This window comes from Calidris pugnax, unplaced genomic scaffold (assembly GCF_001431845.1).
Source record: "Calidris pugnax isolate Ruff unplaced genomic scaffold, ASM143184v1 scaffold58, whole genome shotgun sequence".
Classification (NCBI taxonomy): Eukaryota; Metazoa; Chordata; class Aves; order Charadriiformes; family Scolopacidae; genus Calidris; species Calidris pugnax.
In genome coordinates this window covers 196,480-218,390 of record NW_015090868.1, presented here as the reverse complement: position 1 = coordinate 218,390, position 21,911 = coordinate 196,480, and the positions used below count along the sequence as shown (strand labels likewise).

The window sequence follows — 21,911 nt, the reverse complement described above, 5'->3', positions numbered from 1 at the left end:
TAATGAAGTGCAGCTCTTCAAAATGAGTTCAGTACAGTCTTGGCACCCAGCCTTAACTCCCTCTCTGACAGGAGGTTTGGAATTCAAGGAAATTATATTAGATCACTTTGCCTTTTTTCCCTTATGTCCATCCATGTTCCCTATATGTATCTAGTGCTTTTATGAACCCATTCAACAAAATCTTACTCTATTTTGTGTGTGGCTTCTGCAGAATCATCCTTATGCTAAAAGGAATAACCACTTTCTTTCTTTTTTTTAAACTTTGTCCAGCTTTGTCCAGCTGCTGTAAACTTTTACAGCTGGTTCCCCCTCTCCCAGATCTCAGCTTTTCAAGAATTTAAAAATTACAAAATTATATAATTCAGAAATGTATTATGGATGTATTTCTGATTTAACTATCTATTGTGTTAGGTGATTCAATGCCTCTGTATTCAAACTGGCGGTTGAAGGTAATGGAGCACAACCAAGGAGAGCCTTTACCTTTTCCACCTACTGGGGGTTGCTGGTCACCATTGGTGGATTACTTGCCTGAAACTTCTCCTCCGGGCATGTCTCTTCACAGGTAACTGTTTTAACAATGCTGATTGCAATTCATTACATTTTCATTTGTGTTGCACAAATATAGTAACGTAATTAGGGATGTGATTCTACTCCTCTGCTCTGCTCTCATGAGACCCCACCTGGCGTACTGTGTCCAGCTCTGGAGTCCTCAATACAGGAAGGACATGGACCTGTTGGAATGGGTCCAATGGAGGGCCATGAAAACGATCAGAGGGCTGGAGCACCTCTTCTGTGAAGACAGGCTGAGAGAGCTGGGGTTGTTCAGTCTGGAGAAGAGAAGGCTCCAGGGAGACGTTATAACGGCCTTCCAGTACCTGAAGGGGGCCACAGGAGAGATGGGGAGGACTCTTTATCAGGGAGAGGAGTGATAAGATGAGGGGTAACAGTTTTAAACTTGAAAGAGGTTAGATTTAGATTAGATACTAGAAAGAAATTCTTTCCTGTGAGGCTGGTGAGACACTGGAACAGGTTGCCCAGGGAAGCTGTGGCTGCCCCATCCCTGGAGGTGTTCAAGGCCAGGCTGGATGGGGCTTTGAGCAACCTGGTCTGGTGGGAGGTGTCCCTGCCCAGGGCAGGGAGGTTGGAACTCGATGATCTTTAAGATCCGTTCCACCTCTAACCATTCTATGATTCTAAAGAGAGCAGATTAAAACACAGTATATTTAAACACAGTAGAGAGTACCTTTGTTTTCTGGAGTTTTACTCACAGGTCTAGCAGTTTAACGTTTCTCAGCCTTTTAATTTGGAGGACTAAAGTTTTTCTGTCTTCATTATGAGCACTTTTTCATTATAATACAACTTTCTGGCTGTTTATAGACTTAAAAAGAATACTGGTTAATAGCGTATTAAGCTCTTTGCGGCTCTTCATAAAGTTAATGTTACATTCTTCTAACAAGCTAATTTTTCTGGTTTTAGATGCAATATAGCAGTGATCCTTTTGACTGACTTGATAGTTGACCACGGTGTAAAGGTCGAATGGGGAGGATACTTGCATCTTTTGCTTCATGCAATTTTTATAGGTAACTAAATTCTTATAGAAATACATCTAGTAACTTAGGAATTGTAGCTATTTATGTAGCTGTTCTTTTCCACATTTAAATTTATGTTTGCCATTGTATTGAAACCTCATTTATTTGTTCATATTTACAGTATTTTGAAAGATGTAACTAAAAATCTTTCAGCTTGATTAATATGAATATAATTAAGAGTTTTTTGGAGGTGTTCAAAAACTCTGTTGGATCCACTTTTACCTCTTTCTCCTTGTAGAAAATACAGTAAAATTCAATTTTTTTTTCTTTCTATTCTTAATGCTGTGTGAGAAATGAGGATATATTAATGTTTGTTAAACTGTATGCTTTTGTTTTTATATTGAAACACCATAAAAACATTGCTTAATGAATTTTGTGTCTGTTATTTGGTAAAGCATAACAGACCAGTCTGAATACTGCTATTTTTTAAATAATAGTGAATAATAAGTTAATTCAGTGTTCCCTTTGTATGTAATAAAGCTCTTCCGTTTTCCTTTTGTGGTAGGTTTTGACCACTGCCACCCTGAAGTCTATGAGCATTGCAAACGACTACTTTTGCATCTGCTGATAGTGATGGGATCTGGCAGTAATGTCCAGTCTGTCGCTTCTGTCCTCCTCAGAAACAGAGAGTTCAATGAGTCCAGGGTGCTCACTGTCAAGCAAACGACCCATTTAGATTATACTTTCACAGGTAGGCTTTAGATTTATTAAGTGTTGCTGGTTAAAATGACATGGAAAGTTATCTTTTCTTCTAGATGTTATTAAAACTTCTGATATTTGTAATATTTTCCTGAGCCCTCAGCATTAAAACATATTTCTTCAGATTTTAATTAAGTTAAAATTGATACGGTTCTCAGTAGCACTCTGTGCCCAGTCATTGGAGTGGGGAGCACAGCTGAATGATTAGCAGTGGAAACCACAGAGGGAACACTATGTTTTGGATCTGTAATACACTTTTTTCTGATGTCCTTGAAAATAAAACCCAAGACAATATATCTCTTCCTTGTTTATAGCAACTTTATATGCCTGTTTTCATCTGTAATTGCATTGTTCAATAGGCTAATAGAATACTTTTTTGAGATAGTACCTTTTAATGTTCACCTTAACATTACAATATTGAAATTATACAGGAAACTATATATTTTCTATGTATCTCTTTATTAAAAGGAATATTTTGATGGTGTGAGCCTATTGTAGTTTCTAAAGAAATTTGAAATAGTTCATTTTTTTGAAACCTAGTATTTCATATTATTTCAGTAGGTGGCAGCATATTGCTATTGTTCTGTTTTGTTCACATCAGAAGTGGTTTTGTCACTAACCAAAAATATTCATCAGTTTTGTGAATTTGATGTTCATAGCGATGAGAAATTAAAAAGTGGGCATAGTGGAAGAATTCTTTTATATAAATCTATTTGCAGAACTTTACCGGTGCATCTGTATGTTGACCTATACAAACCATTCCATTCCTAATCTTTATGGATTTGGGTAAAGCTGTCTAAGCATGATGTAGCATTTTGTTATTATTAAAAGAAAAATGTCTGTTAGATACTAGAATAAGATCAGCATCAAACATTTCCAGCTGGTGATGAAGATAAGGTGATTAGAGGTATGCATGCCTAGCACAAAGCCAGACAAGCTAATGTTAATTTTTATTTGAAGCAGCCCATACCCCAGTCCAAACGCTGTGGCTCTAGAGGGAAAATTTTTGGTGGATGTCAGTGAGTCTCAAACTTATGTACAATTGTTGCAGTCAGAGGTTCACGACCCACTTTTCCTTGCCAGTTTACCTTCTCCCAGCACCTCATACGTAGAGGCATAATGTGAGAAGTTACTGCAGTTGTATTTTATTGCCATGTGATTCTTTACACGGAGAGAAAAATCTTACAGCAGCAAGATGAAGGAAATTCCGAGAAACTTTGTGCAGCCAGAGGGGTTCTGCTTAGAGTCGATTCGCTAGCTAATACTTAGTGGTCACTGACTTAAATGCTCTCAGTTACATGGCGACTGAGTTTTAACAAAAAAAAAAATATAGTCTGTGCATTATTAGGAAGTAGTTTATATCATTTGTCACAATTGATTAAGACAAGATTCCTCAGAAGCTGATGAGCTGTCATGTTACCAATACGAAATCAAACATAATATAGTGGTTTTAAAAAGGGATCTGGCAGTTCCTTATTAAGGGTCCAGTCACGTAAAGACTTTGCATATATCAGGCTTGTTGATTTCATTGAAATTATTGCATCCATTAAATTATTCCCATTACATTTGCTAAGTTATAGATTTTTTTTTAGATGGCTATTTTTTCTTTTTATATATTTAATATTAACTGTCAACTTAAGACCGCATAATCATCTTGTTTTTATTTCAGCAGGTGTTCATGATTTTATACCTGATTACCAGCCCTCCCCAATGACAGACTCAGGGCTTAGTTCAAGTTCTACCTCTTCTAGCATCAGTTTAGGAAATACAAGTGCTGCCATTTCTCATCTGCACACCACCATCCTCAATGAGGTTGACATTTCAGTAGAGCAGGATGAAAAAGTGAAAACTCTCATAGAATTTATTACCTCAAGGTAAGATTTCAGTTTTCATTTTTGTCAAGACATGTGTTTTGTGGAAATATGGCAAAACCCTTACTGGTTAGCATCATGTTGTCTAATTTTGTCTCTGTTTTGTCACCATAAGAGACAATTTAATCCTGAAGTGTTTTTATGTGATACAGGCTACAAACAACTCTTAACTCTCCATCAGTTCTAGAGAATTTTGTCCACCCTTTTCAAGTCCTGAGTGGTGTATTGATGGGAAGAAAATGGAAAGAAAGGAGGCTGTTTTAAGAAGCGTATAACGATGATAATTTTACTGATTCTTTGGTAAAGAGCAAAATACTGTCTAAGGTAGAATGTCTTTTCCTAAACTTATGCTTTTTTTTTTAGGAAAAGAGGCCCACTTTGGAATCATGAAGATGTTTCAGCCAAGAACCCTAATATAAAGAGTGCTGAACAGTTAACTGTGTTTTTAAAACATGTGGTATCTATATTTAAACAGTCTAGCTCAGGTATGTTAGAAAATAGCCGATACAGGATAGAAAGTCCAAGTCTGCAAACTAAATTATTTGTTTTGAATGCCTGTAAATTTACAAATTATCTATGAAATCACCGTAGGTGATTGCTTACGGCTCCTAAATAATAGATTTTTCTTGTGTGTTGCAAACTTCAGTCCATGTTTCTATAATGACAGATTTAAGTATAATATTTTAGGAATGAGAAAAAAAAATCTTATTCATTTATTGTGGACATTTAATGTTCAAATCATAACTGTTTTATTCCCTAAAAGTCTCCAGTTCTAAGTATTATATACAAGTTTATATGCCTGGAAAGACTTTTGAGAGTAATACTCCTTGAGAAAAATGTAGAAGATGAGAGCATCTTGAAGTTAGGAATGACTCTGGCAATTTACTTGTCATTACATTCACGTGAGTTTGTTTTCTCTTGTGTTGCTTGAATATTTATTTGCTTTTATAGGAGGATTTCAATTGGAACACCGTCTCAGTGAAGTTGCTTTGCAAACTGCGCTTTCGTGCTCCTCTCGGCATTACGCTGGGAGGTCCTTTCAGATTTTCAGGGCTCTGAAGCAGCCTCTTACTGCATCTACACTTTCTGATGTTCTCTCCAGACTAGTAGAAACTGTTGGAGATGCAGGAGAAGAAGCTCAGGTATTTGAAATTCCCCCCCCACTATATTAGAAAGCTAAGTTTGCCTAAGTGACATACTTGCATCATTATTTTAATGAGAATCAAATTTAAAAACATTTTTTATTCAGTTGCTTTTTATTTTTAAGTGAAGATATTTCAAATATCAAGCAGTTTTAATCATGGCACTTTCTGAATTTTCACGTAATTAAATGATGAAAAGATGAGCTGTCCACATTCTTTTCTACAGCAACAAGAACTTTCAGAGAGTTTGATACATGTTTCCAGAAAAGACCTTAATTTCATAGTTAGAGAATTCTGAGATCAGCACTATAAAAAAAAATAAAATTAGGTTTTCTTTTATTACGCAACAAGAACTTTCAGAGAGTTTGATACATCTGTTTCCTGAAAAGACCTTCATTTCATAGTTAGAGAAGTCTGAGATGAGCCCTATAAAAAAAAATATTAGGTTTTCTTTTATTAAGAACTTAACCTGATAAAGTGTTAACAACCATCCAACTTAGTGTCATTGTAATTCTTTAGAAGTGGATCTAATCTTTTAATATTGCAAAATGAGAATCTAAATTACCCCATCCTTAAGTCCATCCTTAAAAATAATGCAAACCAGAATGAATTCCGTGGATATTTAGAAATAAATTAGCTTTTCCCTGTCGTGAAGCTAATTTGAACTGTCTCATCAAGATTGTGTTCTAATTAATGTATGAAATAACAGTTACTGATACTGATGTTATATTTTTATATCACTACTCGGTAGATTTTCTGTGATCTTCCTTGTGCATATTGTGTAATTTATAATGACCTGTGGCTTTCCCCAGGGTTTTGTCATAGAACTGCTTCTGACCTTAGAGTCTGCTATTGATACATTGGCTGAAACCATGAAGCATTATGATCTGCTTTCTGCCCTTTCTCAGTAAGTTCTTTCATTAGTCAAGCTACATTACACATTTTTATACACTTGCGTTATTAAAGATTTGTATTACAAATGTAATGCAATAATTTCTTGTTGCCTTTGCAGAATAGTTGAATCCTTACAGCAAAATTGCCTGCTCTTTTTTGTTTTTATCATTCTGCCTCAAGCAAAATTCATAAGAATCTAGATTTTCTGAAAAGGATCTCTGCTACCTTTCAAATTTACCCTCTTGGGTCCAACTTAAAAAAAAAAAAAAGGTGTTCAAGGTGTTGCTTTTGGCTCAATTGTGAAATGTCAATTCTTCTGAAACTTCTCAAAAATAAAGGCACTGAGTATATTTAGAACCCTTTTTATCAGGTCCCACGGACCTTGATTAATAATGTAATTTTGAGGTGGGTCTTATTTTTTCTCCATTTGTGTAAAAAATTTTCCCCTTTGGGGCACAATTAAAAAAAAAAAAAAGGTGTTCAAGGTGTTGCTTTTGGCTCAATTGTGAAATGTCAATTCTTCTGAAACTTCTCAAAAATAAAGGCACTGAGTATATTTAGAACCCTTTTTATCAGGTCCCACGGACCTTGATTAATAATGTAATTTTGAGGTGGGTCTTATTTTTTCTCCATTTGTGTAATGAAGGTAATGGCACTAGTCTTTAAAGATAATTCAAGGTTCACACATGAAAACTCCTGTGCTGGAATGAATACTTTTATTCCAGTGTTAATACAGAAGAAATTTCATCAGTTACAGCAAACACTAGTCTATCTTCGTCCTCAGGTTTGTTGTCCATGTATAAGAGAAGTGTAATTAAACAATCTGAGTCATTTGTGTGTCTCACTACAGTCTGAGTGGTTTGCTCAGTGACTTTTTATCAAACTGAAAAAAATCCCTAAATGTGCAGACATCTTTATTTGTTTGACTTCATGGCAGAGGTTTTGAAAATGTTAACATTTCTAGGAATATATTTAATTTTTCAGTTTAAGACCTGGAAGGTGCTGTTTTTTCTAGGTTAGGTACTGCAGACAAATAGAAGGTAATCAATAGATAATTTCATTTATTAATTGATTCATTTCTCTACTCTTATCAAATCTATAAGTAGTTGGAATGCTAGATCTTCATTTACAGGTAATCATTTACACGCAATAGGCTCATTTTTCTGATTTTGCTGAATTGTTACGTTGCTATTTTGGTGTTCTGGGATTGTAACAAATAGATTTGGTAGCAGAGATAACAAGATGCTACACTCTTGTCCTTGTGCTGTAAGGATATTTTAGTAATATATCTAGAAATATTTTTTTCATATATTACAATACTCTTCTGGTTATGAAGCGGAATATTCACTGTATGTGTATATAAGTGATTAGTGTAACATCTTTGTCCTTTCTTCCTAGACTGTATATTATTGAAGTATTTTGCATGGAGTAATCTGTAATATTTTTTAATTTTTTTTTTTTTTTAGAACCTCATACCATGATTCTGTAATGGGAAACAAGTACGCAGCTAATAGGAAAAGCACTGGACAGATAAATCTAAGCACAAGCCCCATTAATAGTGGCAGTTGTTTGGGATACTACAGCAATACAAGGAGTAATTCTTTGAGACTGAATTTAATCAGCGAGCGGAGAGGCGACCGTCGACGGAGCAACACACTGGATATAATGGATGGAAGGATAAATCACGGTGGAAGTTTGGCAAGGACTAGAAGCCTTTCCTCCCTGAGAGAGGGAGGGATGTATGATGTGCAGCCCACTACTGACCCTGTCAACTTGATGGCCACCATCTTTTGGATTGCAGCTTCGTTGCTGGAGTCAGATTATGAGTATGAATACCTTTTGGCTCTCAAGCTACTCAACAAGCTTCTCATTCACTTGCCTCTGGATAAATCAGAGAGTCGGGAAAAGATAGAAAAGGTGCAGAATAAACTGAAATGGAATAACTTTCCAGGCCTTCAGCAGCTTTTCCTAAAAGGGTTTACTTCAGCATCTACACAAGAAATGACAGTCCATCTCCTCAGTAAACTCATCACAATTTCCAGGCATGCTTTAGTGGATCCTTCGCAGTTAGCAGGTATCTTTAGTAACTGTATATGTAATGAAAATGTATTTTTTCATCAAATTAAGTGTAATCAAAATCAGTAGCGATTATGCATTTGCCTTTAAAAAACACCCTTCACTTAAATGTTTTTGCAGTTGTCAGTGTTACAGTGCTGGATAGTGGGAATACGTTACAGACTGTGATTATCTTCCAAGAAAAACTGCATGAAAACTTTATCTATTGATTATTAACTTACTTTATTCTTGCTTGCAAGTTTTAAGAGCACATGTATTATTTTTCATGATCTTGTGCTAAATAGCTCAATTAGTACTATTTCAAACATTTGCAAGTATTGAAACAACGTGACTGTACTGCCTAAAGCTGTCCAGTTTCACAGTAGTTTTCCTTACTTGGTCCAGTGATGATTTTATTTACATCTTATACATTTTTATACCTATACAAACACATGTATATACCCTCTAAATAGATGCACTCTTAGGTTCATGTGTGTAAATATATATAATTTATGTATCTGTGTGAACGTATGTATATCATGCTCTATGGCTTTTTAAATACCAGAGAGCTGTTATTCGCTCACGTAACTCCACATTAACTTAAGTCATATTAAAATATTGAGGGCTCATATAACTGGTTTTATGTATGTGTTTAGGATTTCCCCTAAACATCTTGTGCCTACTTCCTCATCTGATCCAACATTTTGATAACCCAACTCAGTTCTGTAAAGAAACAGCTGACAGGATAGCAAAGGTATGTAAAATAATGCATGGGGAGTATCCAGGAGTTTATTACCTGCATTGCTGTATTTTTCTGCTCCCTTATGCAATACTTTCATGTGATTCTAATAGTCTCATAGAAGTAACTCTAAAAAGTTGTGTTTTAAAGGTGTGATCCAGTCCTCATTCATATAGTTGGTCCTCATATCAACTCCTGAGTTTCCCTGAGCTTCATCCACAAAAGGAAAAAACACATTTTGCTTATTCTGTAAATTTTAGATATAAAGAAGAAATTTAACTTATTAATGATATCAGTTACTTTTTCTTACTTATCTGATGTGGCAGCTTGTAATTTTAAATATAAACTTTATCAATTTTTAAGCACACTTCCTAAATTACTTATGATAAGGAAGTGATCCTTACTTTCAGGCTGGTAGGCAGAGAGGAAAAGGTACCGTGTTCTTTCTGTTGCTTGCATGCAGTGATTAACCTTGGAGTATTTCTGTAGTGTGTGTTAAAGCAGTACATGGTGCACACCAACAAACTCCTGCCAGGCTGGTGGTTCGCTGCCCTCACAGCCTGTGTTTTAAGGAAGAACACGGAAAGGGGAATAAGACAGTGCTGTCTTGTCGTAGGAGATGCAGTCATAGCCCTCTGGCTGCCCAAAGTGTGATATGTAAATCACTTATTTACCTAACTGTGCGCAGGCCACCTCAAAGGAGCACCTCCCTGATGCAAATCCAGAAATTACTGCTGTCCCTTTTTAAATATTTGCACCAGTAGCCGGAGGCACCAGTTGCGGGAGGTTTGGTATGAGTAGTAGATGCTCATAGTACCAAAACTCAACAGAAACTGTCGGTGTTGCTTGCCTGATTAGTTTGATTTCCGTTACTAGAAAACAGAGTGAAGTCTGGGGAAAGTGTATAATGGCTTGGGAGTGCTTAGGTTAAAAATATGTCACTTTTACTATAATTAAATATGCCTTTTGCTTTTCAGGTGTGTGCAGAGGAGAAATCGCCAACTCTTGCCAATCTGGCTCATATGATGAGTTTATACAGTACACACAGTTACTCCAGGGACTGTTCTAACTGGATTAACGTCGTGTGTAGATATTTGCATGACTCTTTCTCAGATGCCACATTTAACCTCGTAACTTATCTTGCAGAGGTAAATTTTTAATAATAGCGTATCTCACGTATCCATGTTACATTTATGCATTGCCAATTCCTTGTTTTTCATTATTCTGAGTATTGGTGGGAGGAAGCTCATCTTCTGTAATGGGACAATAATATTAAAATGTTCTAGGGTATAGACAAAGGATGACTACTGCCATTTTGGAATGCAACAATTGAAATGTCCTTTGAAATGATAATCCCTCTAATGAAAGATGCCTTTTTATAAAAGTAGTGTTTTGTAGTAGATATTTATATTCCATACCACATGAATAAAATGCACACACTCTCTTGGCCTTAGCAAAATATTCTTAGTGCAAATTTTAAGAGAACTTTTTTGGCCAAGTATGCATTTAAAGGTGTCCTTATCACAACTTAAAAAATTAATTTCAAAGTTTAATTGTAAATATTGCATAGTATATTATCAAATATTATTTAAATTATAGAATTCTACACATTGTGGGAGGAAGCTCATCTTCTGTAATGGGAGAATAATATTAAAATGTTCTAGGGTATAGAAAAGGGATGACTGCTGCCATTTTGGAGTGCAACACTTGAAATGTCCTTTGAAATTATAATCCCTCTAATGAAAGATGCCTTTTTATAAAAGTAGTGTTTTGTAGTAGATATTTATATTCCATACCACATGAATAAAATGCACACACTCTCTTGGCCTTAGCAAAATATTCTTAGTGCAAATTTTAAGAGAACTTTTTTGGCCAAGTATGCAAGTGATCCTTACTTTCAGGCTGGTAGGCAGAGAGGAAAAGGTACCGTGTTCTTTCTGTTGCTTGCATGCAGTGATTAACCTTGGAGTATTTCTGTAGTGTGTGTTAAAGCAGTACATGGTACACACCAACAAACTCCAGCCATTTAAAGGTGTCCTTATCACAACTTAAAAAATTAATTTCAAAGTTTAATTGTAAATATTGCATAATATATTATCAAAGATTATTTAAATTATAGAATTCTACACATGATTCTGCCAGCCATTCATACAGAGAAACTGTTGTTGCCTTTAAAAAAGCACCTTGTGTGAAAAGCTTGTAGAGCTGGTCTCTGAGGTATATTGCTTCAAACTGATGGGGGTTTTTAAAAAGTATTTGTACATTCTTATGAACGACTTGATATGTACTTATTTTGTGTGTTAGATTGTGTTTCCCATCCTTCTTCAAGGTGCAATTGTTTTTCATGCACATTTGAGGTGTTGAATTTGTATGGACACTTCTATTTAGTGAGAAATGTTTTATTATTAGTTGCTTTAGATCTGTGCTAATAAATATGTCAAAATTCAGGGAAACGAATTAGGACAGAGAACATTGTTCTGTTGCATTACTCTTTTTTTTTTTCTCTCTTTTTTTTTTGTAGTGCTAAAACAAAATTTTGAAATACATGAAGTGGTACACTTAAGTTTCCTGAAGGGAAAAATAAATATGTATTGTAGTTAACTGTATTTTAATGTGTTTTCACTTTTTGCTATTGTTAAAGGTCCTAATTTAATTCTGTATTTTAAAATACTCTCTTTTAGCTGTTAGAGAAAGGGTTATCCAGTATGCAACAGTCCTTACTGCAGATCATTTACAGTCTTCTGAGTCATATTGACCTATCCACAGCACCAGTGAAGCAGTTTAATTTGGAAATCATAAAGGTTATTGGTAAATATGTTCAGGTAGGTACTCTGAAAAACTATAGAATGCTTTCTACTTATTAGCAAAGTGGTAGTAAAATTACAGTTGAATTTTTGGGGGAATTAATTTATTTCAGATGTTAAAATAGTTGTTGAAAATTAGATTCCATAGTTGGTTTTTTTTTGTCCTATGTACTTAATTCACTATATGCTTATTTGTCTTTGGCTTATTATTTGTCTAATTTAACTTAGATCCTATGAGACAAGTTATCTGGGTGAATGTGCATCTATTTAGAGATATAGGGCTTAGGATGGGGCTTTGAGCAACCTGCTTTAGTGGGAGGTGTCTCTGCCCATGGAAGGGGGATTGAAACTAGATGATGTTTAAGGTCCCTTCCAACCCAAACCATTCTATGATTCTATGATAGGCAACTCTACATACAGAGTTACAGGAGATGATACTTCAACTACTAAAATATAAGGAAATGTTTACTGACAGTACTGCGCAAATGTTTTATTTAGTGTCTGTGTTTTCAAAAGGAAGATTTACAGTTACATGCACGTTTAAATCACTTTCACTAATATTTCTGCGAGGAACATTAAGGTGTACCGTAATGAATTCGAGTGCAATTTTTATTAAAGATAGTCCCCAACAGATGAACAGCAGTGCTTTGCCCTAGGTAATTTGGTCCTTTGTACTTGGAACACAATTTACTGAAAATCTATTTCACAGAAGAATGTCTAGCATCTTGCTGAAAGATTTTATGAAAATGCCTGGAGCATAAAACCATTTCAGTGCATGACATTCTCCTTTTTATTTTTTCCCCCTCCTTTTCTTTTTTCCTGAATTCCATTATTGCCAAATGTATTTCAGTCAAATGGTTTAATCATAATTAACCAGGAGAAGTCGTGTTCCTGGATGTTTTGTTATTGATGGATATGTACTTTAGATATTGTGCTCCTGTCAGAGTGCATTAGGCTAAATGGAATGATTAGCATAACTACAGTTTTCATGGCCTGACGGCTGCTTGCTTCGCCTCTAACCTTTAGCTGAGCTTTCGATGCAAGCCCATGCTACCGTGGAATGTAATCTTAATTAGAAATAACATCTTCTAGCAAAATAATGGTGCTAGCAAAAAAATTATACAGTGAATCCTGTGTATTGTTGATGTGATAAAACATGTTACTCTAGGTGACAAAAGAAAAGATCATAAATGAACATCTTGTTTAAATGTGGAGCTACTAAGCTGATTATTTTTTAGTCCTCTGCAATCACAATGCATCTCAATAAATTTATGTTGCCACAGGCTGGTTGAAGTTTGAGACTACTTTTTTTACATTTATGATGCACAGAAATTCAGGAGATAGTTGAAGATCTCATTACCTGCAAAGAAGCATATACTATTTCCAGCCTTAAAAGGGGTGTTTATTTTTTTAATGCAATACAAAAAAAACTATTTAACAAATATTTAAAAACAAAACCACAGAACCCCACAAAACAAACAAAAAAAACCCCAACAAACAACTCCCAAACAACCAAATGCTGATTTAAAAATTTGGAAGATTTAACTTTCAAGTAGAACCCTAACATTTTCAGGAGTGTAAATCTTAACCCTCCCAAGGTGCAGCTTTTGGTGTCTCTTCTGTGATCTATTCCACATTCTCTGTAATTGAAACCACTGAATTATTTACATTACCTTTATCCTCTTTTTAAGGAGAGTGCACTTAACTCAGGCTCTGTGTTTATGTTCTCATACTTTTGCTCTGGCTTTTTGAAGCACTCCATGGGTTTGATACTATATAAAAACTTTGTAAATTTTTTGCCTTTTTTTTTTAAAGATATTTCAAATGCATGAAGGAAATATAAAGCACAAAATGTTTGTGCCTGTTTCAAATTCAGTTTACTCTGCCCATAAGTGTAAAATAATTAAAGGTGCCAGGAGGTGGAAGACTTTTTTGCTTTTGTTTTTATCTTCTGGGGCTGAAGGGCAGGTGCTTCAGCCAATGATAAAAAACATAGTGCAAATACAGCGAGAAAGGGAGATGTTACAGGGTGTGGTCCGGCTGGGACTGTAACCTGGAGCTACTGAGCCTTCCTGGCTGGACCTGACCGCCCACCACAGGATGACCTGGTGCTTTGCCACTGCCTTCCCAGCACTGCAAGGTCCAAAGCTGCCCACCTGTGCCAGCACCTTGTGCCAAAATGTAGAAGATTAGAGATATTGCGTTTCTTTTGGGAATCTTGCAGTGAATCAGTGCAAAACCCTGCTGTACATTAAAAATTGTCATCTTGTTTGAAGTGACTGTTTTGTGATTTGTGTTCTCTTTAGAGTCCATATTGGAAGGAAGCTCTGAATATTTTGAAGCTGGTGGTGTCTCGATCAGCAAGCCTCGTTGTACCTAATGATATTCCAAAGTCTTATGGAGGTGATATAGGTTCTCCTGAAATCTCTTTCACGAAAATTTTTAATAATGTCTCCAAGGAGCTACCTGGGAAGACCTTAGATTTTCATTTTGATATATCAGAGGTAATTATTATATTTAAATTACAATGCAATTGTTGCAAACTCAGATTTGTTTTATATTTGCACTTTATATTTGCACTTATATTTTAAAACAAATATTATTTTTAAGAATGGCAGATGTTGAAGTTTTACATACGTGTAATTAGAGTCATACTGAAAGATAAACTTTAACTTCTTTTATGTTGTGTTTTTCCCTTTTGCCCCCCTTTGAATGTCTGGAGAGTTAATCACTAAAAGTCAGTAGGATTATTCTCAAGGGTATTTCAGCCGTGTCAGGGAGCAGGCTGATGCAGCTGGCTGCTGCTTGCAGCTGAGCATTCCAGGCTTTCATCAAATGAAGGGCTGTGCGTTCAAGGGCTGAGAGGATTAAAACTCTGTACTGCAGTTTTGGTCTGACTTTGGAAGGGGAAGAAAATTTAGAGGAGACAGTAGGATACAGAATATAGGAATCTCAGTGTGAGATGGACACAATTGGAGAAAAGCTACCTTTAGTTAACAACACCCCTACTCCCCAGTTAGGCTTCATTAGAACTGAAAATAATGTATTTTATTATTACAGCTGTTACTCATTATGTGTCTCAAAAGGGGAGCTTATCCAAATTACTGCAGTGTAATATAGGGATCTGAAAGTTGTAGGAACTTTAGTAGTAGTTAAAAATAAGGGCTTCTGGTTAAAGCTGAACCTGGATAATGATTGGAGATATAGGTGTCTCAGGAGCATTACTTAAAATGTTAGAGTCTTCTCTTTAAGTTAATTCCTTACTGGAAATTTCAGTGTGTGCAGATAATTCAGAGACGAGGAATTCCCAGGGAGTTCATTGGAATAGCATTTGCTGTCAAAAGGGCTGAATTTGATCCTTGGTTTTCAGAAGTGTGTGTGTTAGTGAAGTTGCTGGTCTGTGAAAAGAATTTGTTCATGTCTGAATGATTCTGTAGAGAAACATAGCATCTTTTAAACTTAGAGCACAGTTGTTTTTAAAGTGTGTTTAAAAAAATCTACATTGTCAGCATATAACTTGCATAATTCAACAAACCATAAGTGGGCAGAATGGCAGCCTGCTGCGTAGGGTAGAAGTATTCAGCTTTGTGGATTAGGCATGGGCTTCATAGAATGCTTACAAACAAACAAACAGACAAACTCCCCTACATTTTATGTAATATGAGATTCTAAAATCAAGTGTGTAGTCTTTACTAATATGGATTTGCATTTTAAGGAAGTATTTGTTGTCTTTGATAGACACCAATTATTGGGAATAAGTATGGTGATCAACACAGCGCAGCTGGTAGAAATGGGAAGCCCAAAGTCATTGCCGTCACCCGGAGCACTTCTTCAACTTCATCAGGCTCCAATTCAAATGCATTAGTTCCTGTCAGCTGGAAGAGACCACAGCTATCTCAGGTACATTGTGTCTCAAGCACGTTTTACCTCTCTTACAGACAGTTTATGAATGTATTTTTTAAAAAAAAATATTGTTGAAATGCAGTTTAAAGTCTATATTGTGTCCTAGCAAAGCAATAAATGAATATAGCATAAACCAAAAGCTATACTAGAAACTGGTGAAAAGAAAAAAACGGTAAGATTCTTTTTAGAGGATGTCATTATGCAAGATGACTGGTTAAAAATGCAGACATTTTACATTTTTACCTAGAGCTCCAGCAAATGCCTTGCTTGCTATGTAATTTTCTTTGGTATATTTTTCAGAGGAGAACTAGGGAGAAGCTAATGAACGTGCTTTCTTTGTGTGGTCCAGAATCTGGTCTTCCCAAGAATCCTTCGGTAAGTGGTGATGGTGGTTTGTTTTGTTTTTTAAATTCCAGTAGTGAGCATGCTATTGCATTTTCAGGTGTTGGTTAAGTTATGAGGAGTGGATTTTGACAAAGTGGTTTTGGTTCAGTAATTCAAAATCCAATTGAAGAATTAAAAAGAGATGGAATCGTAAGGAATGAATGACCATTATTCCTCGAGAAGTCCAGTGCAGACCATTCTTTACTAGACAGGTTTCAAAACAGTATTTAAATTCAGCCAAAACTAATGTTGTCATCTTAGTGAATTTAGGTCAGTCTTATTGGGATAAGACTGTATATTTTAAAGCAGAGATAAATTACTAGGATTAATTCTTTTTATCTTATGTGGTTATGAAACCAAGGTGTTTTTTAAAGTCTTTGGATTGGAACTCAGATCTTTCCTCTCCCAGTTCGATTAGTTGACTACTAAGGAGTTCTGTTGATCAAACTAATCCATAATACTTTTTCTCAGCATTTTACATTCTTCACAGAACAGCAGGGATACCTTGCCACTCCAGAATAGTGCGGTGTTTGTTTGAGGCTCCACGTATTAATTTTAACTGTCTTGGCTAGAAGAAGGGATTGAACTAGGTCTCCTCTGTTCTGAGTAAATCTCTACCTAGTCCATTATAAATAAGATGTGCTTTAGAGAGACAGGGCAGCAATGGCTGAGGACTGCAAGGATATTGAAAATATCATAAAATTCTTTGAAAATTACAATTGGATCACATGCCTTCAAACTAATGTGGATATCAATAGGAACAATAGTCTTAACTGTAGAGTAAAAATAGGCCAATGGTGTTACTTCTATGTATGGCACAGAAAAGACCCCCGTTGGCACACAAAGCTTAATGGTGGTGATGACATTAAGAACTTTTAAAATAAAATGAGTAGCCTATCTTGGCTATCATCTGGAATATTGTTTTTTATTGTGACATAGAATCTTAGCTGGGGAAAATATTGATGGGAGGTGGATCTTCAATCTAGTGGAGGAGGCTAAAATAAATAGATGCATAAAAGCTGAAACTGAAGAGATATTTAAAAATCAAACGGAAATAAACAGCAGTTGTAATTTGTGAAGATCATTGACACTGGTAACCAGCATTGGATGCCTTTTTAAAGGTATACAGCCCTTCCACAGAAACAAGTAGGCGAAAATGATGTGGCCTGTGTTGTGTGGATGAATGTTTTTGTTCTTAAGTTTGACTAACATTGTGGTTATGAAAATGAAGTTTCAGGGATACGTTTTTCTCTTTATTTGTACCTTTGCAGCTCAGTTACATTAAGGAGAGAATGATATCTCTAGTTTAAAGATGTAATTTAAAATTCAACTAGTCTTGAAACAAATTGCAGTCTGCACTTGCCTTAGTCTTATGATTATAGTGGTAAGATAACTGCCACTGCTGCCATTACATTCTGGGAAGCAGAAACTGACTTCTGGAGTTGCAGAAGCTGGAAGGTTTTATTTCTATTTTTATCCCTATCTGCAGGTTGTGTTTTCTTCTAATGAAGACTTGGAAGCTGGAGATCAACAAACTAGTCTTATTTCAACGACAGAAGAAGTGATTCAAGAGGAGGAAGTGGCCGTAGAAGACAATACCAGTGAACAACAATTTGGAGTTTTTAAAGACTTTGACTTTTTAGATGTTGAATTGGAAGATGCTGAGGTGAGACCTTGGGATTTCTTCTGTGTGTTTCCATTTGAGAAAGTTTTAAATATTAGGTTATGTTGGTGCAATTCTAAGGAATTGTCAGCATTTCTAACTAACCCAATTAGGAAGAATTTATGATGATTGAATTTAACTTGTATTACAAAGAAACTTGTGTCTCAAACTTTGTGGTGTTAAGTTGTTGCAAATTGTTGGGTGGTTTTTGGGGGAGAGTTGGGATTTTTGGGGGAAGGTTGGGTGACTTTATCTGAAAGTGAAGTGATACAACAGTATAAGCCAATGACAGGATGAATACCTGGGTATGATGCATTAGAAAACTTAATTATGGAACAATATGTTAAGAAAATGGCATAATTTTTGTTCCTGATATGTTTCTGCATTTTGAAAACATGAAGAATAGCTTTCAAAGCTACAAACTGTGTGATATAGTATCTCATTATATATAATTGCCTTGGGCACCATAATGGCTTGCATTGACTTCTACATTATATCTGCTCTGTTGTGGTTCTTGCACTTCCTCCACTTCTCCTCCTGTTCAGAAAAGAGAGAGGAGGAGGTAAGACAAAACTAAATATCAAGAAATACTAAAGATTCTGTTAACAATTGGTACTTGTTTGGGATAAATAAAAGGTTTCAGACCAGAATTTGCTAGAGTTTAAAATATGGCTGTAAAAGGACTGAGGAGAAGAAATCAAATGCTTTGTAGGTTTTTTTCAGTGCTTTGTTACAGTCTATACAAAATACTGAATTAGTAATGGACACCCTTGCAGGTGGTGTCCTTGACCTTGCAGTCAACAAGCTACTGAGAAGAATATCTACCTGTCTAAACCCTAAGACTATTCTTCTCCTGATTAATCTAGCCCTTTTTACAACATCTTGGGCTTTTTTTCCCCCCTAATACTTTAGTTAATCTCACTTTCTTCATGCTTCCTGTGTATTGCTTCACTTCAGCCAATATTTGCATCTTCTAGCAGAAGTGCAGGCTTATTATGGTCTGTTGCTTATGCGTGACCTATACAGATACAGTTTCCTATATTGAATGCAAGTAGTCAAAACATTCAGAATCGAGGCTCGTTATTCTAACACTAGATGAGGCTTTACAGGTAGGATGCCAAAAGTTGAAAACTTTGCCAAACCAAGTTAGCCTTTAACTTCATTTTCTCTATTATTTTAATAGCAGATCATAATGAAGAAAAGACAATTTCTTTCTCATTACTTGCCTGTATGCAGTGTGTAGTGCTATACTTGCAAAAATTTAAAAAAAAAAAAAAAGGAAAAAGCACAGTTTGCACAAATTTAGGGCATTGCATATACATTGTGTACTTGATATAAGAGCTGCCTAGTTTTGCACCAAAAATATAGAATGTTCTTTATTGCTAATAATTAAATGTCAACAGTATAAGCTGGTGCTTTTACATTAAAATCTGAGTAATATTCATATTAAACATAAGTCCTGCAACCCATGGAAGTAGTACTTTGTTGGGATTCTTTTGCTCTGCCATAACTTTACCTTTTTGGAGCAAAACAAATCACTAAGAGAGAAAGAGACTATAAAATGTTTAGTTTGATTGCATATTTAACATGTCATGATGATGTCTTATGTCACCACAAGAGACACTGACTTTGTCAGTGCAATTCTGGAACCCGTACTTGCACACTTGGCCTCGATGTGGTGTTTTCAGAACTGTTTGTAGAGTGGCAAAGTGAACTGATCAGGTTTTCCATCTTACTACGATGAATTGTTGAAGGTTGACAAAGTGCTTGAGAAAATCAAAGATCCTTATAGTATTTGTGAATCAAAACACTAGCGTTTCTAACATGAATTTTGCATAGTTATGCTGGATGTTTGAAACCCAAGTATCCCAGCTTTAAAATGTGCAAACAGAAAGGATCCAGATATTGATATTTCGGGTGCACTTCATAAAACTAACACAAAGTAGCTGGTAAAACAGTTAATGAAGATGTTGGTTTTTCTATAACCTGTATATAATTAATGTTGATGATGCTTTGTCAGTTGGATGTGGTCAGTTTAGATTCATGTGTGTTAGTTAAAGAATTTCATCTAATGTTTGTTGAAACAGTTGCTTTATGTGTTACACTAGAGAAAATGTATCATAAGCATGCTGGTTTTAGTGTTCTGTCATCAGTTTGTTTATTTTTTTTTATCAATCTCCCATTAGAAAGAGGAATTATTTTAAATATTACCTTTTTGACGAAAGCTTTTTTTCAGAGCTTGAATCAGTCTTTTACTGTTGGCAAATCTTATGTAATAAAACATTTTTCCCTGGTTCTAGAGTATCTTTTAAGTGTTTGTCCTCGTTCTTTCTAATTATATGTGTTTTCCTTTTTGCTAACCAGGAGCTGCAGGTAAGTTGCAGCCTGGTGCCCTGGCTCGTTCATCTGTTGTTGTCTGTGGTGTGTTTGTTCTTCTAGTCAGATATGTAAAATTGATGCTGATATAGTTCTAGATTATATATTGAGTTACTTTCCAAGAAGATATTCAAAAGATTTCTACTTCATTTGCCATATATCTTAATTTATTTACAAACATCTCTTATCAAGGTATTTAAAATTTTAATAAAATTAAAGGGCTGATTGAAACTCTGTTCATAATGCATTCAGTACTTGTGTTTTTTGTGTGGCATTCGTCTATTAATCTTATTATGTTGAAATACATACATAAATATGTGTGCAAATTTTTTTAATTACAGGGTGAAAGCATGGACAACTTCAACTGGGGCGTTCGTAGGCGCTCTCTTGACAGTATTGACAAAGGAGACACGCCGTCTCTTCAAGAATGTCAGTACTCTGGTAGCACACCCAGCTTGAACTTGACCAACCAGGAAGATACAGATGAGTCTTCAGAAGAAGAGGCAGCCCTGACTGCAAGTCAGATACTGTCTCGTTCCCAGATGGTAAGTTATTTTTCTGTGAAAGGTATCTGAGAACTTAAGCTTTTACTTGCACTTTTAGTGGAGAAGTATGGCTCACGCTTTCAGACCAAGTGAACTAAAGAGGAGCTAAATTAACATGAGTAAGCTTCTTTTTCATGACAACATCAATGAAGGGAGTTACTTTACCTACTGGTAGTACATAGCAGGTTTATAATTCTAGTACATTTTTTTAATGTCTTTATATTTACTATATTTATTTAAATATAAGCACAAAATTGCATGTGATATATATGAAGTGTGTGCCTTTGTGGATTCCTAGCTTCAAAAAAATCCCCAAAATACTAAATAAGAGCAGCAAATGATCTTGTGGGAGCCTCAGTTGAGCTTAACCATTGAAATTGCTAATTTAATGATTGATTTTGAAGCATGTGTACGTAAAACTGAGGAAAATCAAGAATGCTGGCTACTCAGAAGTCTCTCTGCATTTCAAAAATTAAATTAGGAAAAAATTGACTGGATGGGGAGCTGCAGGGATAGTACACTGCTTTTCAGACTTTAGGCAAAGTTTATATTAGCGTTGCCCATAACAAAGAGATCTGCTCTTCAGTGTTTTCGATTTGGCATTCAACCAGGGCCAAAGATCTTTAAGAACAAGAAATGAAATATGTTTCTGGATAGTGGTTTCAGTTTAAAGCTGTTAAACTCGTAATATGTTGATTAATTCAAATGGGTTGTTTCAGTGTGATTAGCTATTTCAACACTAACGTGCTTTTCCCTGTAATTTATATACTCCACATGAAGTTTCACATTTCTTTCTTTTTTTAGTTAAACAGTGATTCTGCCATAGATGAAACAATATCAGACCATGCTGGTTTATCACTTCAGTCTCAAGATTCCACTAGCAGTGTGGGAACAGAAGAGGTGCTTCAAATCAGAACTGAGACCCCAAGTCTGGAGGCTTCTCCTCTAGATAACTCTAGCAACCAGCTGCCTGAGGTGGGGAGAAATGTGGGCTGGTGCATGGCTGATTTGGGCTCCTTCTAGTGTTTAGTAGCAACTTTGGCTTTCTTTTCAACTGAATTTTCATCTGTTACACTGATTATTTGATTTGCTTTTAATATTTCTAACCTGTTGGAATGTTCTTACAAAAGGTTTCCTCAGTATGAAAACCACTTGGGATGGACTGAGGGAACTTACTACAGGTTAAAAATATTCTTGAAGGGCTGAAAATGATCATTTCATGGTGCAGAATGAAAATAGGCTAATAT

General features: G+C 35.6%; 1 protein-coding gene across 1 annotated transcript in view; it reads left to right on the top strand.

Moving 5' to 3' along the window:
* The window catches only part of FRYL (FRY like transcription coactivator), a 162,065-nt gene that overhangs the window by 105,368 nt on the left and 34,786 nt on the right, over positions 1-21,911 (top strand). Inside the window, exons 38-53 of the mRNA XM_014945555.1 lie at positions 1,477-1,580; positions 2,095-2,280; positions 3,958-4,162; positions 4,523-4,644; positions 5,111-5,301; positions 6,114-6,208; positions 7,662-8,269; positions 8,907-9,004; positions 9,967-10,137; positions 11,671-11,811; positions 14,100-14,297; positions 15,532-15,693; positions 15,997-16,071; positions 17,570-17,746; positions 20,461-20,664; positions 21,469-21,639. Coding sequence (XP_014801041.1) covers positions 1,477-1,580; positions 2,095-2,280; positions 3,958-4,162; positions 4,523-4,644; positions 5,111-5,301; positions 6,114-6,208; positions 7,662-8,269; positions 8,907-9,004; positions 9,967-10,137; positions 11,671-11,811; positions 14,100-14,297; positions 15,532-15,693; positions 15,997-16,071; positions 17,570-17,746; positions 20,461-20,664; positions 21,469-21,639 — 2,908 coding nt within the window. The remainder of the gene's footprint in view (positions 1-1,476; positions 1,581-2,094; positions 2,281-3,957; positions 4,163-4,522; positions 4,645-5,110; positions 5,302-6,113; positions 6,209-7,661; positions 8,270-8,906; positions 9,005-9,966; positions 10,138-11,670; positions 11,812-14,099; positions 14,298-15,531; positions 15,694-15,996; positions 16,072-17,569; positions 17,747-20,460; positions 20,665-21,468; positions 21,640-21,911) is intronic.